The following is a 24,818-nucleotide window of genomic DNA, read 5'->3' as shown; positions in this document are numbered from 1 at the left end:
CAGTCAAGGACTTGTAGTGCAGGATGAACATTGGTCTCTTCTGTCGGCCACACAAATGTGCTTCTACTTAACAGCTTCCTAATGCTGAAGGTCTCCATTGCTTAGCATAACTAGAAAGGCAAAGAGAAGGGATTTCCCAATTTGTAGACGATCCTTGCTTTAATTGTGACAGGGAGAGTTGTAAGCCAAGCCATCCATTTTCCAAAGAAAGATGAAAAACAGAAAAAGTGAGAGGGAAAAAAGCTCTAAAGAATTGCCAGGAAGAGAACCTTCAGATCCTTTGACAGGTCTCATAACTGAAAATCAATCAGTAAGCTGCGTTCCAATTTTTTATTTTATTTTTCAGTCCATTCGTATGCCACCCAGTCATTCTGACTCACTGTGGCTCACAACAGAATAAAATACAATCAACCATAAATAAATTTCCAGCCTAGGGACAGCAAAAACAACATAAGATCTCCATGATCAGAGGAAAAAGAACGAATTAGCAATTAAACATTTATTTCACAACTCCCCGAATGCCAGAACTGGAAAAACCAAGAGAACAGTATGATTTTTAAAAATGGAAAAAAATGTAAGATGGTGGTGGGCAAAACTACGGCTCAAACCGCCACAGCTGAGACCATCTCCTCCAGCATCGTCAAGCCACTGAGTCACCACATCTTTGCTGTCAAGTTCATCTTCCTTATTTCTATAGAAGGAAATTGCTGGTTTTGGAGACCCCTATTCTACAGGATCAGAAAGTACTGTATTTGGATGGGCAATTTAATTAGTAATTGCTGCAATGCTAGCGGATCAGCAGAGGGCAGTAGCTGATTAAAAGTTAATCAGAAAAATTAAAATTAAAATTGCAGCTTCTACAAGCCCAGTTAAATCAAGTGTACCTGAAAGCAAATGTCACACCTACTCTTTGGATTAAGTTTCATTACCGAACTAAGTAACATCATTCATGCTATAGGAGCAAACCCCAATTCCTTCTAGCACTGATGATGCTACCTAGCTGGGTAACGAAACAGCTGCAAGAATACAATCAAGTTCAGAGAGCACTAAGGACCCCCTATTCACTTCTATAGAGGCATGAGAAGCTGGTTCTGGGACAGCACATTTCCGGAGATACTGAATTTATTTATTTATTTTTATTTATTTAATTTTATTTATATGCCGCCCAATCCCAAAGGACTCAGGGCGGCATATAAATTTGGCCTTTGCCCCATGGAAGATTGCCTTCACAATTTATACCACCTTCTCTTTGTGGCATTGTTTTATAAAAATAACATATTTTAATTTTAGCTGTGGTCTTCTTGCAGTGAGCAAGACATTCAAGTCTGCAGAGTTGGTAGCTAGGTGAGCAAGGTGACGGCTACAGTCAACTTTTTACTATACAAATTCCTGAGTTTCATTCTGGGGAAAATGGAATGTTTGGACAAGGCTGACCTCTTTTTATTTTTAATTTCTTTTGCTTACATACTGACTTTTATTGCTTAGGAAATGGGAGGTAAGCCTCGGAACCTGCCTGGCGTCCAGTTGCCTCCTTGCCCACAGCTTAAAATGTCACCTGAACCAACGGCTTCGTGACAATGTTTGCCTGGACTGATCTTTTCCTGTTTCCTGAACTAGGAAATGAACCTAAGATTTTCTCTGCATGGAAAGAGGCAAGCTCTCCTGAACGAAGTCCCCTAAAAAGACAAACAGTATTTGAGGCACGCATTGTCAGTGGCAACACACATCACAACTAAGACGGTCCATTGCTTAGGGGGAGTGAAGCCACCATAGACCTGATTAACAATCCATCAAGGTCAGCTAATTTCAAACAGATCTCTCTCATCAGGGTGAGCTAATCTCTCTCTCTCTCTCTCTCTCTCTCTCTCTCTCTCTCTCTCTCTCTCTCTCTCTCTCTCTCTTTCTCTCTCTCTCTCTCTCTCTCTCTCTCTCCCCCCCCTCTCTCTGATTGTGGTGGGCAAAGCACTTTACTCCCACTGATAAATTATGGGGAGAAAATAATCACATTTTTTTCATGGTGGGTGGGGAAAATATCATGGCACCCCACCAATTTTTCACACAAGCTGGCAGTGAGAGATGCCTGTAGGAACAAAGGTTTCTCACACTCCATGGGGGAACAGAAAAAACGTCACCCTCAAAATAAATACTCCAGGAATTTGACCCGTTTACACTGTGCTCGGTGGGCCGGAACGGTCTTCTGAGATTTACCTCTTCATTACATCCCAAAATAGTTTTTTTTCTTTACGGAGGCTCTTCCTGGTAGAATCAGATGTCTGATATGATCTCACAGCGATCATTCAGTTCAATGTTGTTGTAGTTCTGCGGTCTGGAAAACCCAGAAGGAAATAGGTTAGGAGAGTAGCATGAGTTTTATTTGCTTAATGAGATGAGGCTGTTTCTGCTCTGTTTCTCCTAACAGAAAGAACAGAGATGGTTGCGGAATCTAAGCAACATCCTAGAATAGTGTTTCTCTAAACCTTGGCAACTAACTTCAACTTCAACTCCCAGAATCCCCCAGGGACATGAGCACATACAATAGCTGCCCAGCACATTAGGTGGGTACCAGGTTGGGCAAAGGTACACATACAGGATAATGGAGACAGGTTCATACTGGATCAATGTTGTAGGTTCATGTTTTCGTTGCTAGCTTTGGCTTCAGCACAAATCCCAATAGCAGCTCTTATTTCTTTTACCTTTTTATACAGTAGAAAGTTCCACCGATTAACAGCAGTATAAGCAAAATGGAACCCAAGACCAAAAAAGCAATTTCCCAGCCTTCAAGTGAAGCTGTGGAAAAAAAGAGAAAAAGGTATTATTAATATAAAGGCTAGAGGCATCCGTGCTTTCTTTTCATGGTTTATTTATGGAATCAGTCACAATGCAAAAATTATGGAGAGAAAGAAAGAAAGAAAGAAAGAGAGAGAGAGAGAGAGAGAGAGAGAGAGAGAGAGAGAGAGAGAGAAAGGAAGGAAGGAAGAAAGAAAAGAAAGAAAAAAGGAAGAAAGGAAAGAAAGAAAAAAAAAGAAAGAAAAGAGAAAGGAAGGAAGAAAGAAAAAGAATGAAGGAAGAAAGGAAAGAAAAAAGAAAGAAAAAGAAAAAGAGAAGAAAGAAGAAAGAAAATTTTTTCCTTGAAGAATCTGGGGTCACCTGTGTCACTTTCATTCCTCCTCCTCTCCCCACATATCTTTGGTCACCACCTGATCGCCTCACCTTTAGCTATTGGTACCACCTCACTGGAAGATGCACAGGGTGCATTAGTTCGGAGGAATATCCCATCCACAGAAAATAGATTGGAACTTAGGGAGAATTTCTGTTGCCACTGGATAAGGAGCTGCCGCTCTTCCGGTGACGTGGCCAGCAACCGACCGGACAGTTTCAGTGTGGTACCAGAGCAGGTGAAATTCAGTTCTGTGGAAAGACAAGAAAGATGGATTAGCTATTCAGGCTTGAAAGACCAGGTCCACACATGAAGGTCCATTTAAACTGATTTATTATGTGATGGATTACAGACGCTGCGTTTGTCACCTGGAAGTTGACAGCCCGGGTTCAAGACCCAAATGCCACACGATGAGGTGAGCTCCCATTACTTGCCCCAGTTCCTGCCCACCTAGCAGTTCCAACGCATGCAAATGTGAGTAGATAAATAGGTACCACTTTGGTGGGATGCTGGCCACATAACCACAGTAGCCTCTTTGGACAACAAGGGCTCCCTCTGGGAAAGCAGAGATGAGCACCGTGTCCTAGAGTTGGACACAACTGACAGGGAAATCTTTACCCTTGTTGCTAAATTGCTAGACAATTGCTAGACAATTTAAGCCGAGGTGGCGCAGCAGTTAGAGTGCAGTACTGCAGGCCACTTTAGCTGACTGTGTTCAGCAGGTCAGCGGTTCAAATCTCACCAGCTCAAGGTTGACTCAGCCTTCCATCCTTCCGGGGTAGGTAAAATGAGGACCCAGATTGTTGGGGGCAATGTAAATATATATATATATATACATTGCTTACTGGTGTACACCGCTTAGAGAGTGCTTGCACTTAAAAGCGGTATATAAGTCTCATAAATAAATAAATAATAAATAAATTTAACACTGAATGAAAAACACAGGCAATACTGTTATTCCCCACACAGAGAATAATTTCTCCTTTCTCATTAAAAATTGCAAAACGTGATAGTGGGCAATTTTTATAGGAGCTCTCTGTACCACATTCTAGGCAGGTTTGGGTAGACCAGCTTCTGCATCCCTGCTTGAAACCAAGAGTGGAGGAACATTATTTACACTGGCTGTGCCTTTTCTGACACGAATATATTGTCCCTAGCAATGTTTTCAAGAAGCAATATCAATCGATACTATGCTATTTTTTTAAAAGACACGTTGGGCACAAACCTTGCAGAGCACAGAGAGAGATAGCACATAAGCAGCTATTTTCCATGGACCTCACTAGTATCTGCTGGAAGTGAGCTTCTAACTGTGGATTTTGAAGCCAGAAGGAACAGTCTATCAAGAGAAGAATAGCTATCTTAAGCACCTGATTCTGGGCAACGTTACAACATTTATATATAAAAATAAAGAACAATGTAAAGGTCATACATCCAAACATATAAAACATATTAAAAAGATTTGGTATAGTGGTGAAGGCATCAGGCCAGAGACTGGAAGACCATGAGTTCTAGACTAGTCCCACCTTAGTATGAAGCTGGGTGACTTTGAGCCAGTCACTCTTCCTCAACCCCAAGAAGAAGGCAAGGGCAAACCAGTTTTGAAAAACCTTGCCAAGAAAACTGCAAGGACTAGCCCATGCAGTTGCTAGAAGTAAAAAAAAAAAAGCTGACTAAACTGATGATGTTTACCTACTTTGGGTAATGAAACATCTGCAAGAAAATAAGCAAGCTCAAAGAGCACCAAGGACTCCTCAAAAACTGACTTAAAGCAAAAAGAAAAAAATCCACCCCACAAAAATTAGTGTATGTTTTGCATTGTCCAATGATACAAAAGCCTCTCTCTTTTTTGGTTGTGTCTACAGCAGGTTTAGCATCATGCCCCTTTCTGGGGGAAAAAACAGGGTATCAAGCCCCAAACCAAGAATGAGAATGTGCAGTTCTTCTAAGTTGAGTTCCTTATTGTTTCATCTTTATAGACAGAAGTCTTCCATGCTGAGAACTCTATTATCTGTATTGAAAATGTAGTTTAGGAACTATGAGGGACGGGTGGTCTTCACCCTCTTTCTCTCACTCATATCTAGGCTGAGTTGCCTCTTAGTCCTCTGGAATCCATTCCCCCCCCCCCTTTCCTGGAAACCCAGTTCCTCCCTACATTCTATCACATCATGTGTGGACTTCAAGTCCCAGAATTCCTCAGTCACCATGGGTCAGGCCCTAAACCAGGAATAACATGTGGTGATTCTTCCAGGCTGAGTTCTTTATTGTTTCGCACCCATAGACAAAATCTTGCCAGACTGAAGATTCTACTGTCTGCATCTACAATATACTCTGGGAACTATTGAGGAGACATTATCTTCACTCTCTTTCTCTCACACAGGATATCTGGACTGCATTGCCTCTTCTGAACCGCAGTCCTCCCTCCTCAGGATCTGCCTTCTCACCACCTTCCATCACACAAGGGATGACATCATTCTCTCCAGTTGCCCGCAAGAAAGAAAAAAAGACCACTTACTAGGTGTCCATAGGCACATTCCAAGATCCAAGGACAGAGACTCTTGAGGACAGCTATTCTCCATGCCTGGGGTGGGGTTGGAGATGAGAAAGGTTTCCTTGCAAAAAGGGCAATAACTCAAAGACCAGATTCTGCAAGGACACAAAAAGCAAGCCCAGAACATTTGTAGCAAGCAAAACATTACACGGGGAACCAAAACACTTACAGGCAAATATCACAACAATGGTTATAGGAAAGGATTTCAATAAATGCAGTTAAGACACAGTTGGGTTGTAGACCAGAAGGTTGGTAGTTTGAGACCCAAGCACCATGTGATGGACCCAACCCCTGCCCACCTAGCAGTTTGAAAGCATGCAAATGTAAGTAGATAAATAGGTACCACTTTGGTGGGAAGATCGCCTTAGTATATAGTGCTGGCTACATGACCACGGAACTATCTTCGGACAATGCTGGATGGGGGAAACCTTTATCTTACCTTTACCTTTAATGGGATGTGAGAATGATCTTGGGAGAAGGAGGAAATGTGGCAGACTAGACAACACTTGCATAAGAGACAATTGAGCCTACAGAAGAAATGTGGGCGTGGCAAATTCTCAGAAGGGACCCTCCTTAGTTTTTACAGAAAAAAAATGCAGAATAAGAGTGGAAAGGACAAGGCACTGTAGGAATACAAGATGCTCACCTTTCTCTTTTCCCAGATACAAAGGGTATTTGAGAGATCATCCCAGGATTCCACGTCACAAGGTATTCTATTTTCTCGGCAATATTTAGAGTACCGTAAGGAAGCCGCAGCTTTCGGCTGAATAGCGCCACCGTCAGGTTCTCCTGCTTTGGGAAAGAATGATTCCAGAGAATGGGCATCATCAACTGCTCTGGAAAGAAACGGGATCAAGTTAATGAAGGACCAGCATTTTTTTTTAAAAAAAGCCATAAAGTATTTATTTAAGAAAATTTATATTAGTGCCCAACTTATTCTCAGTGACTCCGGGCAGCTTACAAAGATTAAAAAAAAAACCTCATATAAAAACAATAAAAAGTAACTGCTGATTAAGAGAACGCAGGCAAATTGGACCGACAACCTGTTGCCAAACAGCTTCAAACTGAACTGATTTAAAATTTTCCCCTCTCAACAACTGTGTGATTTTTGCTAACTTTTTACACATTCTTGGTACTGGTTACTCACTTCTGTATTCATCCATGTCCATTTTGCGCCCCTAATTATCTTGTTCTCTCTCACACACACACTTTTAAAGTACCTAATTAATATACTTTTCACAATTGTCACTTCTTCACTGGCACAGTATTTCAATTTTTAAACATTTCTCACTAGCTACTCTTTTCCTTGTTTTAGCTCAGTAAAATGTAAAGCCTTGATTTAACGGGCCCTGGAAACAATGGACAAAAATCTTTGCAAGTACAATATACTTCTGTGAATTGGGGAAAAAAAAAACAACCCACCCACTGCTTTACACACTGATAACATGGCCCCAAATATGTAAAACGTTTTTATGCATGACAAAAATATGCCAGGCAATTCCCATTCCAAAGCACAAATACAGGTAGTCCTTGACTTACGGCCACAACTGAGCCCAAAATGTCTATTACTAAGCGAGACAGGTGTTAAGCAAATTTTGCCCCATTTCACAACCTTTCTTGCCACCGTGAATCACTATAGTTGTTAACTTAAGCAACAGAGTTGTTAAGTGAATCCGGCTTCCCCATTAACGTTGATTGTCAGAAGGTTGCAAAAGGGGATCACATGACCCCAGGGGGGCATTGCAACCGTCATAAGTACATGCCAGTTGCCAAGCATCTGAATTTTGATCACGTGACCACAGAGATGCTACAAGGGTTGTAAGTGTGAAAAACGGTCCTGAGTCACTTTTTCCAGCGCCGCTGTAACTTCAGATGGCCACTGAATGCATGGTTGTAAGTCAAGGACTACCAGGACACAAACAGAACAGTTTATTAGGACCAGCGACATACCATTAGGCTTAACACTCTGGAACATTTGTCCTGGCATGACGACAAAGAGACCCTCACTCCCAAATCTGCCTTGCAGGTGGATGCTGGTGTACGGCCGGTTATGGTTCCCGAAGAAGAAGTGCAGTGTGTATTTTTTTAAGCTGTCCCCGGGCTTCCCCTTCAGTTCTATGAACTTGTACAGTAATGAGTCATTGGCCAGGCCCACTTCGTTGATGACAGTGGAAGAATTATGGAGCACCTCTTTGGTGAGAGTCCAGCTGAGAGACACACAAGAGTTTTCCTGAAGTGGCGTTGTTTCAGTCACCTGGGAGATGGGCGGGAGAAGGCACCCAAAAGGTATTATGAGTCTGCAATGTTCTTTTTTTTTAAAGGGCATTTTCAAATTTCTAATGGCTCTCCCCAACTGAAGGCTCCTTATAGTCACTCTTATTTTCAGAACTTAGCCCTGGAGAAAAACATCTAAGGGCAGGGACTGATTGTATTTAATTATCCAGTTTCAAGGCCAACCAACTCTTTGGGAATTCCGGAGAACTTAAGAGATAAAAAGGGAAACAATATATAGAAAAAGAAATTGTGACTGAGCAGAAGAACAAACCTCCCAGTTATAATCCAAGCATAATTAAAATGGGCTTCAAAACTATGCTGTTCCAGGCCTGGGAGAGAACAAACATGTTTCCTGAATGTTGTAACAGTGGGAGATGCATGAATATTGGGAAGAATATTGTCTAATGGTTAAAGCACCAGGCTAGGAAATAGGAGACCATGAGTTCAAGTCTTGTCTTAGCCATGAAAGCCAGCTGGCCGACTTTGGGCTAATCATTAGGAGACAGTGAGTTCTAGTCCTGCTTTAGGCATGAAAGACAGCTGGGTGACTTTGGGCCAATCACCAGGAGATGGTGAGTTCTAGTCCTGCCTTAGCCATGAAAGCCAAATGGGTGACGTTGGGCCAATCACCAGGAGACGGTGAGTTCTATTCCTGCCTTAGGCATGAAAGCCAACTGGGTGACTTTGGGCCAGTCCCTCTCTCTTAGCCCAACCCACCTCACAGAGTTGTTGTGAGGAACATAGGAGGAAGATGTGTTGGATACGTTCAATGCCTTGGATTGTTTGTAAAAAATAATAGAAGTGAGATACAAATAAAACATGAACAGATGAGGCCAACATGTCTCCCAGTATCTTCCTTCTATCAGCATTCAGCCAGATGTTTGTGTGATAAGCATCCCATTTACCTAATTCTCAGAACTGGTGACACATTATTTCTGAACAGTCAACACAATCAGAACCCTAATGGAATAAACTCAAAGTCTAATTCAGTCCACATCCTGTTTCCTTCTGGAAAGCCCCTCAATTATCTCTTTATAAGCTTGTCCCACCTCCATCAACTGTGGTTCAAGTTGATAAGATGACTTGATTGCGCTAGATGCTGATGCAGCAGGCTGGAGTTGAGAGGGTTATCAGACGTTGCACAAAGCTGTCATATGGCTGTAGCTAACCCCTCCGTGAGCTGCTAATATGATTTGCAGCAGGGGTCTCCAACCTTGGCAACTTTAAGATTGGTGCGCCAATTCCCGGAATTCCCCAGCCAGAATTCTGGGAGCTGAAGTCCACAAGTCTTAAAAGTTGCCGAGTTTGGAGACTCCTGGTTTACAGCATAACATTAGCACCGTCAATTATGCTAACGCAAATTAGGGCTTGGCGTGTTAGATAAACATAACCAAGATGGCGTAAACAAGAAACACAAGCTAAAATGGAGTCTTGGCTGATCTCTGCGGCTCCTCTTAAACCTTCAGCCATGTTACCTGGAAACTCGTGGAATCTCTGGGCTTCAGGCTGAGGCATCGGCTGATGGACTCGTCTTCAGTGCTATGGGAATCATTTTCATGGAGGACATTTTGTCCAGGAGTGAGAAGAGCCACAAGCTTCTCTGCTTTATCCGTACCCCGGGCTCTGTATACCACAGCATCAACCAGCCCATCCACAGTCACCTGCATGTCGGTTTTATAGACAGGGTTGGGGTGGCGGTAGAGCGCCACGGCGTCTACACCATTTTGGATGGTGGCATCTGGCAAAAGAAATGAGGGCTTGGGGGTCACTCCAGCACTCCCTACAAGGAAGTAGCCCCACTCGTTGGTGGAGTAGCCTGTCAGGTTCAAGACTTTGTAAGCCAAGTTGTTCTTGCCGTTGTACAGAACAAGCCAGTAATTCTTGAGTGAAAACGGTGCTTGTCCTGGGTAGAAGAGCTCAATGTATTCTGTATCTTCTCGAGATCCAGGATTGTCTGCGTTTACTTCGTTGATAAGCAACTCCAGGGCTGGAATCGGAGGTGCTTCGGTTGTCCTCGGTTCTTCCGAAGTTAAATCTACAATGAACCAAATCTTGTCACTTCAGACTGAACATACAAACATTTTATTCTAGGGCAGTGGTTCTCAACCTTTTTAATGCCGCGACCCCCAGCCGGTCGTAAGTCGAGGACTACTCAACTGGTGCAGCACCGTTTGCAGAATGGGACTTTTGGCGGGCTCAGCAGGGCAGAGACAGCCTGGACAATTCCTATTGGCTTTTGAAAGCCAATAGAATTAGACTCTATTCAAGAGAGTCTATTCTATTGGCTTTCAAAAGCCAATAGAATAAAAGGGAGTAGCACAGCTAAGGAAAAGGGGGGAAAAAATGGCGGACTGCGTTGTTTGGCGACCCCCGTGTAATGGTCGTTCGACCCCAAATGGGGTCCCGACCCACAGGTTGAGAACCACTGTTCTAGGATGACTAGCTAATCTTTCTTTCCTGACCCCTGAAGAGAAGAAGGGGGTTACAGTTAGTCAACTTAGAAAGCTCTCCAAGCATTGCAACCAATTATTTAAAAATTATGGGCATCCTCCAGAAACAAAATCAAATCTATAAAATATAATCTAGCTCTTCAACGTGTCGTGGTTCAATTTACCATTCCACCTCAAAAGTTTTTCTCCTGAAAAGAGGATTGCCTGCCTTTGTTCACTTTGTTAGTGAAGTTTGATTAGCAACCGTTCAAAGTTACAACAGCAACAAGTCTTCACACTTACGACCGTTGCAGCATCCCTGCAGTCACATGATCCACCAGGCACATATTTACAACAGTTGCAGTATCTCGTGGTCATATGATCGCCAGGGAATTCTGGGTGTTGAAGTCCACCCATCTTCAAACTGTCAAACTGCCAAACACTGGCTTATCATAAGGCCAAGCAATTCTTGTGTTCCACACAATGGTGAATGGTGAATGCTTGTGCTGGGGGGGGGGGAGCTAAAAATCCTGGAAGCTGCATTCTGTTGTGTTCTCCCCTCCATCGCACTACTGTACCTGGAGGTGTGTGTGTCCCATCTGCATTGCTTGAACAATTCTTAATGGCTATGCTGTGGTTCTGATTTCCAAAATATAACAGTTCCTCAGTCTTCTCCAAGATTGAGAGGGCTTGCAACTCACGGTCCAGCTGTTCTGTTGACCGGGCACTCAAGAGGGCAGTGAAAACCAGTTCTCTGCCTTCACATGTTAAAACAGGATCTGTGCCGAGAGGAGTAAAATGAAAATGTCATTGTTGGTCTCAATCTGTACAAATTTCTTTCCAAGTACTGTCATTACCTATTTTAATATTAGCACTGATATGAATCTCTTTTAAATTTCACTTCATTTCCATTTTACAGTTTGTTACTTATATACTCAACACGCGCTAGAAGAGCAGGGAGTAAATCAAACCGTATTTATGACTATATCCTGGTTTGATTTACCCAAACGCAAATGGCTGCTTCATCATCACCTGAACTATTATATTCAGACTGTTGGTTTACACCATTTAAGGAACCAGCCAACCGAATCGTCTTTCCTGCCACAGATTACGCCACGAAAGAACAAGATTTCCTTCCTTTGGTTTCAGTCATTGCATGAGGACATTTCCCACAAATAAACTTATCCAGTGATGTCTTAGCCTCTTTCGTGAGGTGGTTAAGGATCTTACTGGAAGGTTTTGCAAAAACCTGGAACCATCGTCTTTGTTGGTTATTTCAGCCAGCTTTGTTGGTTCATTCGACACAGGGGTTGAAACACTCCAAGAGAAAGACCACACAGCTTTTTACCTTTGAAATACGCCGGGGAAAAACTGCAGTTGCATTGTTGCTCCAGAGACTGGGCCAAAACTCTCTGAATTGTGCTTTCATCCTGAGGTTTTTGTTGGCAATCTTAAGGTACAGAAGACACAGAAGGAAGATTAGCAGAAGAGACAGAGAAGATATTTGTATCTCCACTTAGTTTGCTTAATGCATTTACATCCTCCCTGTCAGGTGGAAAGGATCGGGACCACACATTATGTTGCAGTTAACAGAATCTCACAGGTTTGAAAGGACAAATCTTCCACGGTCTCTTTTAAAGCCTGAGAAACTACGAAGGGCTTCTTCTTCTTGCCCCAACCATTATTCAGCTGAGGGCTATGCTGTCCCTTACCTGACTCTTCCCTTGGCCTATTTCCCTGAGGTCTTTCCCACAAACCATTATACTGTAGTATGTTTGGTGCAATCCCATGCTTCAGTTCACAGGTCCCCCACTGTCTCCAGCAGGCAGCACTTACCTGCTATTTGAAAACAAAAGGAAACTTTTTGGCTAAAGCGCTTCTTCGGGCAGTCGTTGAACTGCAAAGGTGTGGGCTTGCCAAGGGCGTAAGAGGACGAATCGCGGGAGACGGAGCAGCAGACGCACCGGCTCACGGATGCACCATTCTGCTGGGATCTGATGAAAATTAAGAAAGGGGAAGAGAAAGGTCCATAAATAATCAGAGGGAAAGGCCGAAAGAGAATGTGAGAAGTAGAAAAATGGCTGAAATGATTTTAATAGTTTATCTTCTGCAAAATGGGCGAGGGAGATGCTTTGCTAAATGGAATGAGCTATTTTTTGAGAGCCCTTCTAACATGTTCACATTGTGGTTGATTTACAACCACAATGCAAGGCAGCTGTTAAATGAATCATGCCCTTTTTTGCCATGGCTGTTAAATTAATCACTGCAGCAGTTAGCAATAGTACTTAGCACTTAGACTTATATACCGCTTCACAGTGCTTTACAGCCCTCTCTAAGTGGTTTACAAAGTCAACCTATTTTCCCCAACAATCTGGGTCCTCAGTTTACCAACCTCAGAAAGATGGAAAGCTGAGTCAACCATGAGCCAGTCAGGGAAGGAAGGAAGGAAGGAAGGAAGGAAGGAAGGAAGGAAGGAAGGAAGGAAGGAAGGAAGGGAGGGAGGGAGGGAGGGAGGAAGGAAGGAAGGAAGGAAGGAAGGAAGGAAAATAGCAATAGCAGACTTCTATACTGCTCCACAGTGCTTTACAGCCCTCTCTAAGTGGTTTACAGAGTCAGCCTGTTGCCCCAAATAATCTGGATCTTCATTTTACCGACCTCAGAAGGAGGGAAAGCTGAATCAATCTTGAGCCGGTGAGGATCGAACTCGTGGCAGTTGGCAGAGTCAGCCTGCAGTACTGCATTCTAACCCCTGTGCCACCAGGGCTGATATGCTTTCGAAGGAAGGCATTCAACCGACAGGTAAATCAGACTGCAAAGTAAATCAAACTAATAGCACAACCTCCCTCGTGGTTGTTCCAGATTGCCGTGCTTTGCCATAAATGCATATTTTGGCTCCAGCAAAGTAGCACTTTTCACCTTTCTGTCTGCCCCTCATTCTCAAGTCCTAGAATTTGGGAATCTGTTTCGGCACGAGCAGGCTTCCTTTTGCAAGGATTAGCAGAACATTTCTGCTGGCATTCAGCTTCCTTACTGTTCGCTCACGTAGAAGAGAGTCTTCCTGGGGCTCAAGAGGTCCCGCAGCTGCGAATCCGGCTGTCCCACTGTTGTGTACACCAAGGCATCCAGAAGGCCTGATATCGGTGGGACACCGGAGCCCACCACAAAGTGGCTGATGGTCCCGCTGTACAGGGCAATGGCATTGGTGCCTGTTTTGAGGAGGGAGGTGCTGGAATTCTGGAGGGGCTGCGAGTGAGCTGCACCGCCTGAAAGAAAGAGAACTTTATGTGGCCTCTACAGGTAGTTGGGCAGGCAAGATGCTCAACAGACGAATCTGAGAGTCAAGCACGCCTTCCGAGAGAGAAGGCATCTTCTGGCAAGGTCAAGTGTCTATTTACATAGCTTTCTCCTCCTAGGAGAAAGGATTACAGCTTCTCAAACAAGTGCTAGATTCTCGCAAGGTGCTAAAATAAAGTCGCTTGCGTCTTGCACAGAGGAGGGCGCGCCGTGCCTGTAAATGGCAGCGTTCGCCTTAGCAACTGTAATTTTGTGCAGAAGCACATTGTTTTTAACACAGGGGTAAGCAACCTTGGTGCTTTTAGGACTCATGGACTTCAACTCCCAGCATGGAATTCTGGGAGTTGAAGTCCGTGAGTCGTAAAAAAGCCGAGGTTGCCTACCCCTGGTTTAACACGTCACGTGAACACAGTCATCGTTTCTGATCATGCTGCTTGGCTAAGCCAGAGCTTCCTAAAGGCAGGGAGTCCTCGACTTATGACCATAACTGAGCCCAAAATTTCCATCGCTAAGCGAGACAGTTGTTAAGTGAGTTGGCCCCCATTTTACATTCTCTCTTCCCACATGTGTTAAGTGAATTCCTGCGGTGGTTAAGTTAGCAACATGGCTGTGAAGCAAATCTGGCCTCCCCGTTGACTCTGTTTGTCAGAAGGTTGCAAAAGGGGATCACGTGACCCCCAGGGGACACGGCGACCGTCATAAATGTGAGTTGCCAAGCGTCCGAATTTTGATCATGTGACCCTGGGGAATGCCACAATTGTCGTAAGTGTGAAAAATGGTCATAACTCACATTTTTCACTGCTGTTGTAACTTTGAACAGTCGCTAAACGAACTGTTGTAGGTCAAGGACTTCAGGTATGCCTCAACTTACAACCACCTTTGGGGTCAGAATTTCCTAGTGTGATATATAATAATAATAATGATGATGATGATGATGATGATGATGATAAAGTTGGAAGGGACCTTGGAGGTCCTCTAGTCCCACCCCCTGCTCAGGCAGGAAATCCTATACCATCTCGGACAAATGGCTGTCCAGTCTCTTCTTAAAAACTTCCAGTGTTGGAACATTCACCGCTTCTGGAGGCAGGTTGTTCCTGACAGTTAGAACAGTTAATTGTTCTAACTGTCAGGAAGTTTCTCCTTAGTTCTAGGTTGGTTCTCTCCTTGATTAGTTTCCATCCGTTGCTTCTTGTCCTGCCTTCAGGCACCTTGGAAAATAGCTTTGTGGCAGCCCCTGAGATATTGGAACACTGCTATCATGTCCCCCCTGGTCCTTCTCTTCATTAAACTAGACATACCCCATTCCAGCAGCTGTTCCTCATATGCTTTAGCCTCCAGTCCCCTAATCATCTTTGTTGCTCTTCTCTGCATTCTTTCTAGAGTCTCAACATCTTTTTTACATCGTGGTAACCAAAACTGGATGCAGTATTCCAAGTGTGGCCTTACCAAGGCATTGTAAAGTGGTATTAATACTTCACGTGATCTTGATTCTATCCCTCTGATCTAGCCAATGGCTACTGATTGTGCTGGCCAATGGATCCTGGGTCAAAAACCGGACAAACAGACATACAGAAAGTATTTAGCCCTACCTGGAATTTCGGACAGTCCTGACCCCAACAGAAGTAACCCATCAGGAGAAGTTTCACCCTTGACCTCCATGACAGAGTAGATCTGTTGGGTGCTTCCTTCAATCAGCACCATAATCAAGTCCTTTACCACTTGGGAAGGGGGACCTTGGAGCTCCACAAACTCAGCGTCCCCAGCAGAGGATGCCAACTTAACCTCACTGATCAGCACCAAAGAGGCGTTCAACTGTGAGAAAGGGATGCAGTGGTTGTCTGAGCCTGGGGTCGGCGCTCCCACTTGGAAGAAGCTCTGAGAATCCGCCCCTTGGCATCTCTCCAGAGACTCATCATCGGTGGTCCGGAATAACGGGTCTTCCAAGAAAGGTTCCGTGCCAGGGGTCAGCACACGAACCAACTCGTCTGCGTTGTCCTTTTTCTTAGATTTATGCACCAAAGCATCCACCAGGCCTTTGTTGTCTACAGGCATGCCTTCGTACAAGTCCGATCGCCCAAAGTAGAGAGCAATTGCATCCGGTCCATTCTGGATTGTGCTCTTTGGGAGGATGATAGCTGGCCTTGGGACAAGGCTGCCAGACCCAATCAGGAGAAAACCCTGGTCATCTGTGGAGAAGCCACCAAGATCTATGACTTTGTAGGCCTTGTTTCCCTTTCCGTTGTAGAGGACTAAATGATATCCGTTCAAAGCCACTCTTTGTCCATTGACATGATAGAGTTCCAAATACTCCATGGTGTCTTCTCCGGGATTATCTGCATTGACTTCATTAATCAGGAGTGCTGGCTTCATTTTTTGGTCCATGAGGAGGTTCTGTGAATTCCCTTCACGTAACCAGATGCATAGAAGGAACACCGATGCACCAATCAAGCCAGATCCCATGACTGCCAAGACGAGCTGTTTCCCTAGGAGTCTAACAATCAGGTCCACTTTCCAACAAGATCTGGACAAAACAGAAGAGAAAATAGCTGGGAAAAACAGCAAACAGGATTCAAAGCGATAAAACTATTCCATCATCACAACCTGCGACGATGGATGCACAGAGATACAGACACCTCAAATCCAAACAGCAGTGACAAGCAAGTCTAAGGTTCTCCTGCAGTTATGTTCATTATAATTTCCCTTTTGTAATCTTATCCTTTCCATTAGGAAAACAGAAGAAATTAAAAAAGCCACAGGTTTCTTGTAAATCATTTCCAACCTGGCCATAACCAGGATTGAACCAAAACGATAGCAGATTTCCTTATCTTGGAAAGGACACGTATCTTGGAAACGGCAAGAAATATTGGATACCAATAAACTATAATACGTGTTTTTTCCTTTTCAACCTTCTTCTTATTTCTCCTTCCAAAGAGAAGATTGTAACTCCATGACCACTGGAGAGGGAATAACATCAATTCCAAATTAAAATGGAGACTGGAATAAAATTGCCAGTCCATGACCATTGGAGAGAGAGGAATTGTTTAGGGGAAAAAATACTTCTGAAAAAAAAATGCAAATGTGAGGAATCTCCATACTTGGATTCTCATATAGGGGGTCCTCGACTTACAACTTCAACTGAGCCTAAAATTCCTGTTGCTAAGTGAAACCATTGTGAATTTTGCCCTTCAGCTCTTGAATCCGTGCAGCTCTTAAGTTAGCAATTTAAGTGAATTCGGCTTCCCCATTGACTTCCTTTGTCAAAAGGTCACCAAAGGGGATCACGTGCAACTGTCATAAATATAAGTCAGTCGCCAAGCATCTGGATTTTGATCACATGACCGTGAGGATTCTGCCATCCGTTGCAAGTGTGAAAAACGATCATAAATCTTTTTTTTCCACTGCCGTTGCAACTTTGAACAGTCACTTAATGAACTGTTGTAAGCCAAGGACTGCTTCTATAGATGTCACTTGGAAGGTATTTTTATTCCATTCTATTTATTCCATTTTATTCCATTCAAATTTATACCACTAAATTTAACAGAGTCCTGTCCTTACAGCTGATTCGTATCGTATCATTTTCCCATGTTAATCTTATACTTTACAGGGATTATGTATAAGGTTATCTCTTAGACTATACGATGGGTCAATATTGGTATAACGCTAAAATATTAATAGATGAATTTTTATTGCCTCAAGTTATCTGTTATTTCCGTTCACTTAATAAAGCACAATAAACCCCTTTCAGCTTAGCTGGCCAAACAGACTTCTCTTCCACATTACATCAAAATATTTACTTAACCATGGTTGGTAATAAGCCATAATTGGCAAGACCACACCTAGTAAGCCATACGCTGCCATTCCCAAACCTAATTCCCCAAAGGACAAATAAACACGTTTACGATGATGTACGGGATAAAATAACTGATTTTGTCGTTGTTTAAACGGGTTTTACTATTAGAAAATGAATCTCGCCAGCAAAATGTGGGCGAGTTTCCTGCTCTTTTTTAAAAAATCTACCATAGAAACTGTGGTTTACACACAAAAGATTGTATCTCGTCCCCTTTGACCGCAGCTTGGATAAGCTCATATCCTGTTATTGGTGACAATAACTTTTAAATTAAGAATCTGTTTGTGTACAAATGAGTCAGAGAGGAAAAACATTGTACAAAATGCAATTCTAGCAGCTTGTCGCATTACCGTTCTTTGCTGCTAACACCTCCCACTAAAGTTAATTGCAAGAGCCCTCTTTTTCCCCAGTAAGTGCACACTTCAGCTTCTTCGAAGTTATCTCTAGGCGTAATTTTCTCAACAGATTAGATTTCTGTTACTTTTGGGTGTTTTTAAAATGTAGAGCATCTGAGCTATTAATGAGGAAGTTGACATTTCAAGTTTTATTCTGCCTTGGATAACCTTTGCTTTCTCCAATCTTGGCTCTGTGAAAACCAGGGGAACAATACAGTATTTACCTACCTGTCAAGTTAATTGGAGGGTTGAAAAGACTGTAATATTAAAAACAGAGGCGGATCCACCATGATACCAGAAATATGCCACTGCAGACACTGTAGGTATTCATCTCCTGGAACAGCAAAGAACAGAAAATAAAGAAGGACTGCTAAGCTGGGCAGAGATTACTTTGCACTAATACAGAAGAGTGATTATCATATTGATTAAAGTGTCAGCTTAGAAGATATAGTTCACATCTGCACTTGGTTACCCACTATACCACTACAGTCTGCACCGCTGAGCTTAACAAATATTTTTAACAAATCTTGGATAGGATAGGATAGGATAGGATAGGATAGAATAGGATAGGATAGGATAGGACAGGACAGGATAGGTGGAGTGGAGTGGAATGGAGTGGAAGAATGGAATGGAATGGAGTGGAGTGGAGTGGAGTGGAGTGGAGTGGAGTAGAGTAGAGTAGAGTAGAGTAGAGTAGAGTAGAGTAGAGTAGAGTAGAGTAGAGTAGAGTAGAATGAGTGGAATGCAATAGAATAGAATAGAATAGAATAGAATAGAATAGAATAGAATAGAATAGAATAGAATAGAATAGAATTGAATAGAAATTACCAATCTACCACCGTCTGCAGCACTGATCTTAACAAATCTTGCAAGACTGTTATACCAATCCTCTAGACATCGTTGTGAGAGAAAGAACAAACTCAGCAAGCCGAAGTAGGTTTGGTACCACGTCACTTGGCACACAGCACTTGTGGGAAGCCGCTATTATCTTCAAAGACCTATGAGTCAAAGCACTGCCAGTCAACAAAGCCGCTGTGTTTTATTAACTCAAGGCGAGGGTGAAGCTTGACAATCCACCCTGGTTGGCTTTCAGGATGGGTTGAAAAAGCCCGATTCCTATGGCCAAGCTATTGTAAAATGATTTATAGCTGGGATTTTCACTTGAAAGTTTAAATCATGGTATTCTTAAACAGCTGGGGTCAAGCCACAGCAAAGCAAAGCAAAGCACACAATGGCTTAGCCTAACATTTAAATATAGCCACGCTTTCCCATTCTAAGCTTCTGGGAGAACGTGAGTGGGTTATATTTTTTATTTATTAGATTGCTATTCAGCCTTTATTATTTTTTTTAAATAACCCCAGGCAATGAACATACTTCATACTCCTTCTTCCCCCTATTTTCCCCACTACGACAACCCTGTAAGGTGGGTTGGGATGAGAGAGAACGACTGGCCCAAAGCCACCCAATTGGCTTTCATGACTAAGATGGGGGGGAGGGCGCTAGAACTCACAGTCTCCTGGTGCTTGGGCCAAAGTCACTTAACCAGCTTTCATGCCTAAGGTAGGACTAGAACTCACCACCGGTTTCTAGCCTAGCGCTTTAACCACTAGATCAGACTGCCTTCCTTTATCCTGAGCACAACCAATAAATAATAATAATAGTAATAAAAAATAAATAAAGATAAGCAACCCGAACAAAACAAAAAACTAAAGGACACCTTTCTCAACCTTGACAATTTTAAGGCATGTGGACTTCAACTCCCAGAATTCCACAGCCAGCGATGCTGGCTGTGGAATTCTGGGAGTTGAAGTCCACATGCCTTAAAATTGTCAAGGTTGAGAAACACTGCAAGTTTAGTTCTTACATCAAGAGGAAAAAAAGCGACTGTTCCATTTCCACCCATCACTGCCCAGCTATGAAACAGAAGATTTCGTTTGCATCACAACCAAGCAACTTGGTTTGCTTAACTGCGATTTAAAGAAGCCCCCATTTATTGAGTTCACCCAGCATCCTGGCCCGCCACCAGAGCTGGCGTTTCAGAAGCGAAAGCCCCAGAGGAGCCGCTTAACGCAACGGCATCGCCCGTCCGGCGTGTGAAAACAAGAAACTTGACATTTCAACAGCTTCTGTTTTCTCCCCGGTTCGGCTTCCCTTCTCCTTTCCAGAAGTGGGAGCTCTGCCCAGCCAAAGGCAGCCCAGGAGAGAGCGCTCCCTTGGGGGCTCCAAGGAGGAGAACGCCCCCCCTGAGCCGAGCCGAGCGCAGGACCGCGAGTGCAAAGGCTGCTCGGAGGAAGTCCTTCCCATTCGCCGGCCTTGGGAAAGAGGAAACGTGGAAGGGAAAAAAGGAAGGTGCTTCCTTTCCTTCCTTTTCCTTCCCTTCCCTCTTCCTCTTCTTCTTTCCTTTCCTTTCCTCTTCCTCCTTCCTTTCATTCCCTCTTCCTCTTTCCTTCCCTTCCCTCTTCCTCCTTCCTTTCATTCCCTTTTCCCCTTCTTCCTTCCTTTCCTCTCCTTTCCTTCCCTCTTCCTCCTTCCTTCCTTTCATTCCCTCTTCCTCTTTCCTCTCCTCCCCTCTTCCTTCTTCCTTTCCTTTCACTCTTCCTCCCTTCCTTCTCCTTCCTTCCTCCCTCCCTCCATCTATCCTTTCCCTTTCCCTCCTTCTTACCTTTCCTTTCTTTTTCGAAAGGAAAAAAAGAGAGATTGAGGGAAAGCGCGCAGTCAATGAAAGAAGAACCGTCTCCAACCTCCACGGTGAAGGGAAGGGCGGCCAGGCGTCCCGGGGCGCATCTCGCTCGGGCTTCCAGTGCGCGCCCTGCCCACCTCCGCTCCGCCTCCGCCCCCGGCCAGCTCATCCCACTCGCGGCTGGCAGATCCACGCCGAAAAGCTTCCACCCCAAGCGGGGCCCGGGCAAAGCTCGGGGGTGCCTGCCTGCCTGGCAGCCCGTCCTCACAGCTCCGAGGGTCTCCGGCTGCAAGCGCCAAGAGCCCGGCCTTAGAAACGCGTTTGGGGAGGTTGGGGGGGGGGAGAGGAGGCGCCTTGATCCCCCCCCTTTTTCAAAATCCGGAGCTGGGAGGGCTTAGCCGGGATTTTCCTTGAGGATTAAATCATAGGGTATTTTTTTTTCCCTGTTTTTTTTCTTAGCTTGGCCCTGATAATGAAAATGCATTTTTGGAATGTTTCCTTCTGCCCGTGGAGGAGCTCCGCGTAAAATGCGTGGCGGTCCCGTTAATTGCACCGCCAACACGCGGATTCCTCCTTAATGCACTGCATTGTACGTTGATGGGACTGGAAGAAGCAAAAATGGCCATTAGGGGGCAGCCAAGAGCAGGCAGCCCTCTTTACGTATTGCAAAGAATTATGTTCTGCTTGGGTGGAACTGGACTCCGCAGTGGAACAAGTGCATGCCCAAACAGGCCTCTAGTGCCTGCATGACGCTGGTGGTGGTGCTAGCGCACCCACATATGTGCAAACAAGGCTGCTAGCCTCTGTGCGGCGGCATTACTGCAAGTGGGGGAAGCCTTGCCAGCTATTCCCATGGCCCGATGGCCAACAGGCCACAGCCTGGTACTGGGCCACGGACCATAGGTTGGGGACCCCTGTGGTATAGCATTTGTCAAGCGCTGGGGAAATCAGGAGAGTCAGGCAGTTCAAATGAGTATAAAGATTTATTGCAGGCTTAAGCTCTCTATAAGAATCTGAACTACTAATGGCCAAGGGAAATTAGCAGGATATAAGAAAGGAATTCAGTGGGGCTGGATTTAGATCTCTTGTGGGTGTGCAGACTCATGACTGATGACATGTTTGACTCCTCCCTCAGGCTCAGCCCGGTCATCTCCTACATGATGTTTGGGATGGAACTTTGAGTCAAGTGTCTTTCATTATGTCTTGCCCTTGGCAATTTTTTAAGGACACAAGTCTTCTTTGGACCAATTATTCTCTTCTCTCCACTAATATTCTTCATCAGCTGAATAGTAACAGGAGAACCCATGGCCTGCTTAAGACTGCCAAATTGGAGCTACTGAAAATCATAATTCAAGATTTTCTAGAGTCAATGGATCCTCATCTGATCCACAGAAATAAATAGAGCATCCAAAATTGGAGGGTTTTATTTGGAGGGGGGGTGTTGAAAGAGAGAGAGGAAGCTTCTTAAATATATCAGGGACCTATTTTGACTAGGATTCCAGTTAAGGATAGCACTGATTTCTCCATCTTTAAATTTCATATTGTTGGAAGCCAATTTGGTGGCGTGGTTAAGGCACCAGCTTAAAAACCAGGAGACTGTGAGTTCTAGTCCTGCCTTATATCCAAAGCCAATTGGGTGACCTTGGTGACTCTGACCAGGCAGTGGCCAGGAATCAACAGTGAACTGAATGCATTCAAAAAATTAAAATAAAATAATAAAATATAAAATGAAATAAAATTGTTGTGACCATCTGGGAAGATTTTTTTCTCCCCGATGTCGCTCAAATGTCAGCATTTTCAGATAGACATCAGGGTTAACTTGCCAATCTTTTGAATGTGAAATCTTTCAAGGCTTTTGAAATGTTGCTGGAAAGGATAAATGTTTTGCGGTTTCTTATGAAGCAATGTTGGGGTTTTTAATCAGAAAAATGGTATTTTTTGCAAAGGAGAGGAACTTAGCCCCTTAGCAGAACTGTCCTTCACTGACTTGGGGCATTCCAGATGTGAGTGCAGCTGCCAGGCAACTAACTGTAGGTTGTCATTCATCTTCTCTGCAGGGCCTGAGTTCCCCCACATGGGAATGGATTGAGCTAAATATATCAGTGGTGTATCCCGTACTTAGAGTATAGAAGCATAGGGCTGGAAGGGAACTTAAGAGATATCCAGTCCAACCCCCTGCTCAAGTAGGAGACCCTTATACCATTCTGGATAAATGGCTGTCCAATCTCTGAATCGTTGCAGGATGTAAGCCGTTCCATGTAAAGCTGCCTTTTGCAATTGACTGGTGAGGATTTTGTCAATGGTGGAAGCCTCTGAATTCTTTGGCCATGATTTTAAGCAACTCAGTTTGTAGGTTTTTGTTTCAAATACAGTTGCAGGAACTATCTGCCTCTCAGAGCTGAAAAAAAAAATACAGTCCAGCTGGAATTCTGCACCTGGAATGTGGAAGAGGGCATCACCCACCGATCTCCAGCAGCAAAATGTCTTCTGCCATCCTTGTCTGTATCTCCAATCATCTTTCCCTTCCATGAACTTAGGAATTCTTTTTCTTTCTTTCTTTCTTTCTTTCTTTCTTTCTTTCTTTCTTTCTTTCTTTCTTTCTTTCTTTCTTTCTTTCTTTCTTTCTTTCTTTCTTTCTTTTTCTTTCCTGTCTTTTTTTCTTCCTTTTCTTCCTTCTTTCCTTTCTTTCTTCTCTTTTTCTTATTGAACTAAAATTCAACCCTAACCCTTCCGTGAACTTAGGATTTCTTTCTCTTTCTTTCTTTCTTTCTTTCTTTCTTTCTTTCTTTCTTTCTTTCTTTCTTTCTTTCTTTCTTTCTTTTTTCTCCTTCTGTCCTTCCTTCCTTTTCTTTTTTTGTCTTTCTGTCTTTCTTTTTCTTTCTTCTTCCTCTTCCTTTTCTCTTCCTTTCTTTCCTTTCCTCCCTTCCCTCTCTTTCTCTCTTCCTTCACCTTCCTCCCTTCCCTTATCCCCCCCCCCTTTCTCTCTGTGTCTCCCCCCCCACATACACACAGAGGAAGGCCTCAAGGGGCTTAGCAAAGAAGGCTTGAGTCAGGCACTTTGCTTGGTGTGCAACTTTTAAGCAGGCCAGGAAGGAAATGCTGCTAAATAGATTTTCAAGGAGCTGCTGGGGAGGGAGAGAGCAAAAAGGCCAGCCCAGGTCCTGCAGAAACCCTGCACAGAAGCTTCAAAGGGGGGGGGGGTTGTGCAGATGAGTGGGGAAAGTGACATCTGAAAGCCCTCCTGCAATTGGATGCAACTCTTCTCAGGATCGCTGCCTCCATCACGTTCTCCCCATTCTGAACTTTTTTCCAAAAACCTTGCCAACAGCCAGAGGGATGCAAGTGGGGGTTTCTATTGGGGGTGGGAGGGAAGCACCCCGTGTTGCAGGAGGCACTGTTGGGGGGGGACCCAGGCGTTCAGTCTGCAGCTGTGGAAACAGAAGGAGCAAAGGATTGAAGGAGCAGCGAGCACAGCTCTCATCAGCATTAAAAAAAAACTCTCAAGCAAAGTTGACCAGTTGTGTCAAAAAAACATTTTTTGCAGCGGGTGCGAACGGGAAAACAAAAAAAATTCCCCCCTTTTTTTTTCTTAAAAAAAAAAAAAGGAAGTCTTTTTTTTCTTTCTACTAAGGAAGTAGGTGTCAACGTCTACTGCTTAGGCTGGGAAAGGAACAAGCAGAATATTCTTTGGAGATTGACTGAATGGGAAGTGAGAAAATGTCAAGCTGGTGAGAATGGCCCACTGGGGATTTAACAGAACAGCAGAGTTGGAAGAGACCTTGGAGGTCATCTAGTCCGACCCCCTGCTCAGGCAGGAAACCCTATAGCATTTCAGACAAGTGGCTGTCCAATCTCTTTTCTTAAAAACTTCCAGTGTTGGAACATTCATAACTTCTGGAGGCAGGTTGTTCCACTGATTAATTGTTCTAACAGTCAGGAAATTTTCTTCTTAGTTCTAGGTTGCGTCTCTCCTTGATGAGTTTCCATCCGTTGTTTCTTGTCCTGCCTTCAGGTGCTCTGGAGAATAGGTTGACCCCTCCCTCTTCTTTGTGGCAACCCCTCAAATATTGGAAGACTGCTATCATGTCACCCCTAGTTCTTTTCACCAGACTAGACATACCCAATTCCTGCAACCGTTCTTTATATGCTTTAGCCTCCAGTCCCCTAATCATCTTTGTTGCTCTTCTCTGCACT

At 43.9% G+C, this 24,818-nt stretch overlaps 1 protein-coding gene across 6 annotated transcripts; it reads right to left on the bottom strand.

Moving 5' to 3' along the window:
• Positions 1–316: 316 nt before the first annotated feature.
• Positions 317–23,493, bottom strand: LOC120315798. Of its 6 annotated transcripts, none has more exons than XM_039360732.1 (15): positions 20,607–23,493; positions 18,173–18,278; positions 15,292–16,223; positions 13,440–13,671; positions 12,245–12,402; positions 11,757–11,858; positions 10,987–11,187; positions 9,455–10,014; positions 7,656–7,959; positions 6,352–6,541; positions 5,670–5,800; positions 4,383–4,493; positions 3,211–3,408; positions 2,694–2,787; positions 317–2,326 (listed from the first exon to the last, which is right to left on the bottom strand). In XM_039360732.1, the coding sequence occupies exons 3-15, from the start codon at positions 16,160–16,162 to the stop codon at positions 2,266–2,268; spliced, it is 3,213 nt and encodes a 1,070-aa protein (XP_039216666.1). In that variant the 5' UTR covers positions 16,163–16,223; positions 18,173–18,278; positions 20,607–23,493; the 3' UTR covers positions 317–2,265. The 6 variants fall into 6 exon arrangements, 4 of the variants coding, with proteins under 4 accessions (XP_039216666.1, XP_039216668.1, XP_039216667.1 ...); XM_039360734.1 differs by having other exon boundaries at positions 20,686–23,493; XM_039360733.1 differs by lacking the exon at positions 20,607–23,493 and adding an exon at positions 18,773–19,640.
• Between the last annotated feature and the right edge of the window lie 1,325 nt (positions 23,494–24,818).

The sequence above is a fragment of the Crotalus tigris genome, unplaced genomic scaffold (assembly GCF_016545835.1).
Source record: "Crotalus tigris isolate CLP2741 ecotype Arizona unplaced genomic scaffold, ASM1654583v1 scf7180000019173.45859301935:6455823, whole genome shotgun sequence".
Lineage (NCBI taxonomy): Eukaryota > Metazoa > Chordata > Lepidosauria > Squamata > Viperidae > Crotalus > Crotalus tigris.
The sequence above is the reverse complement of the archived record's forward strand: the minus strand, read 5'-3'. Positions and strand labels throughout refer to the sequence as shown.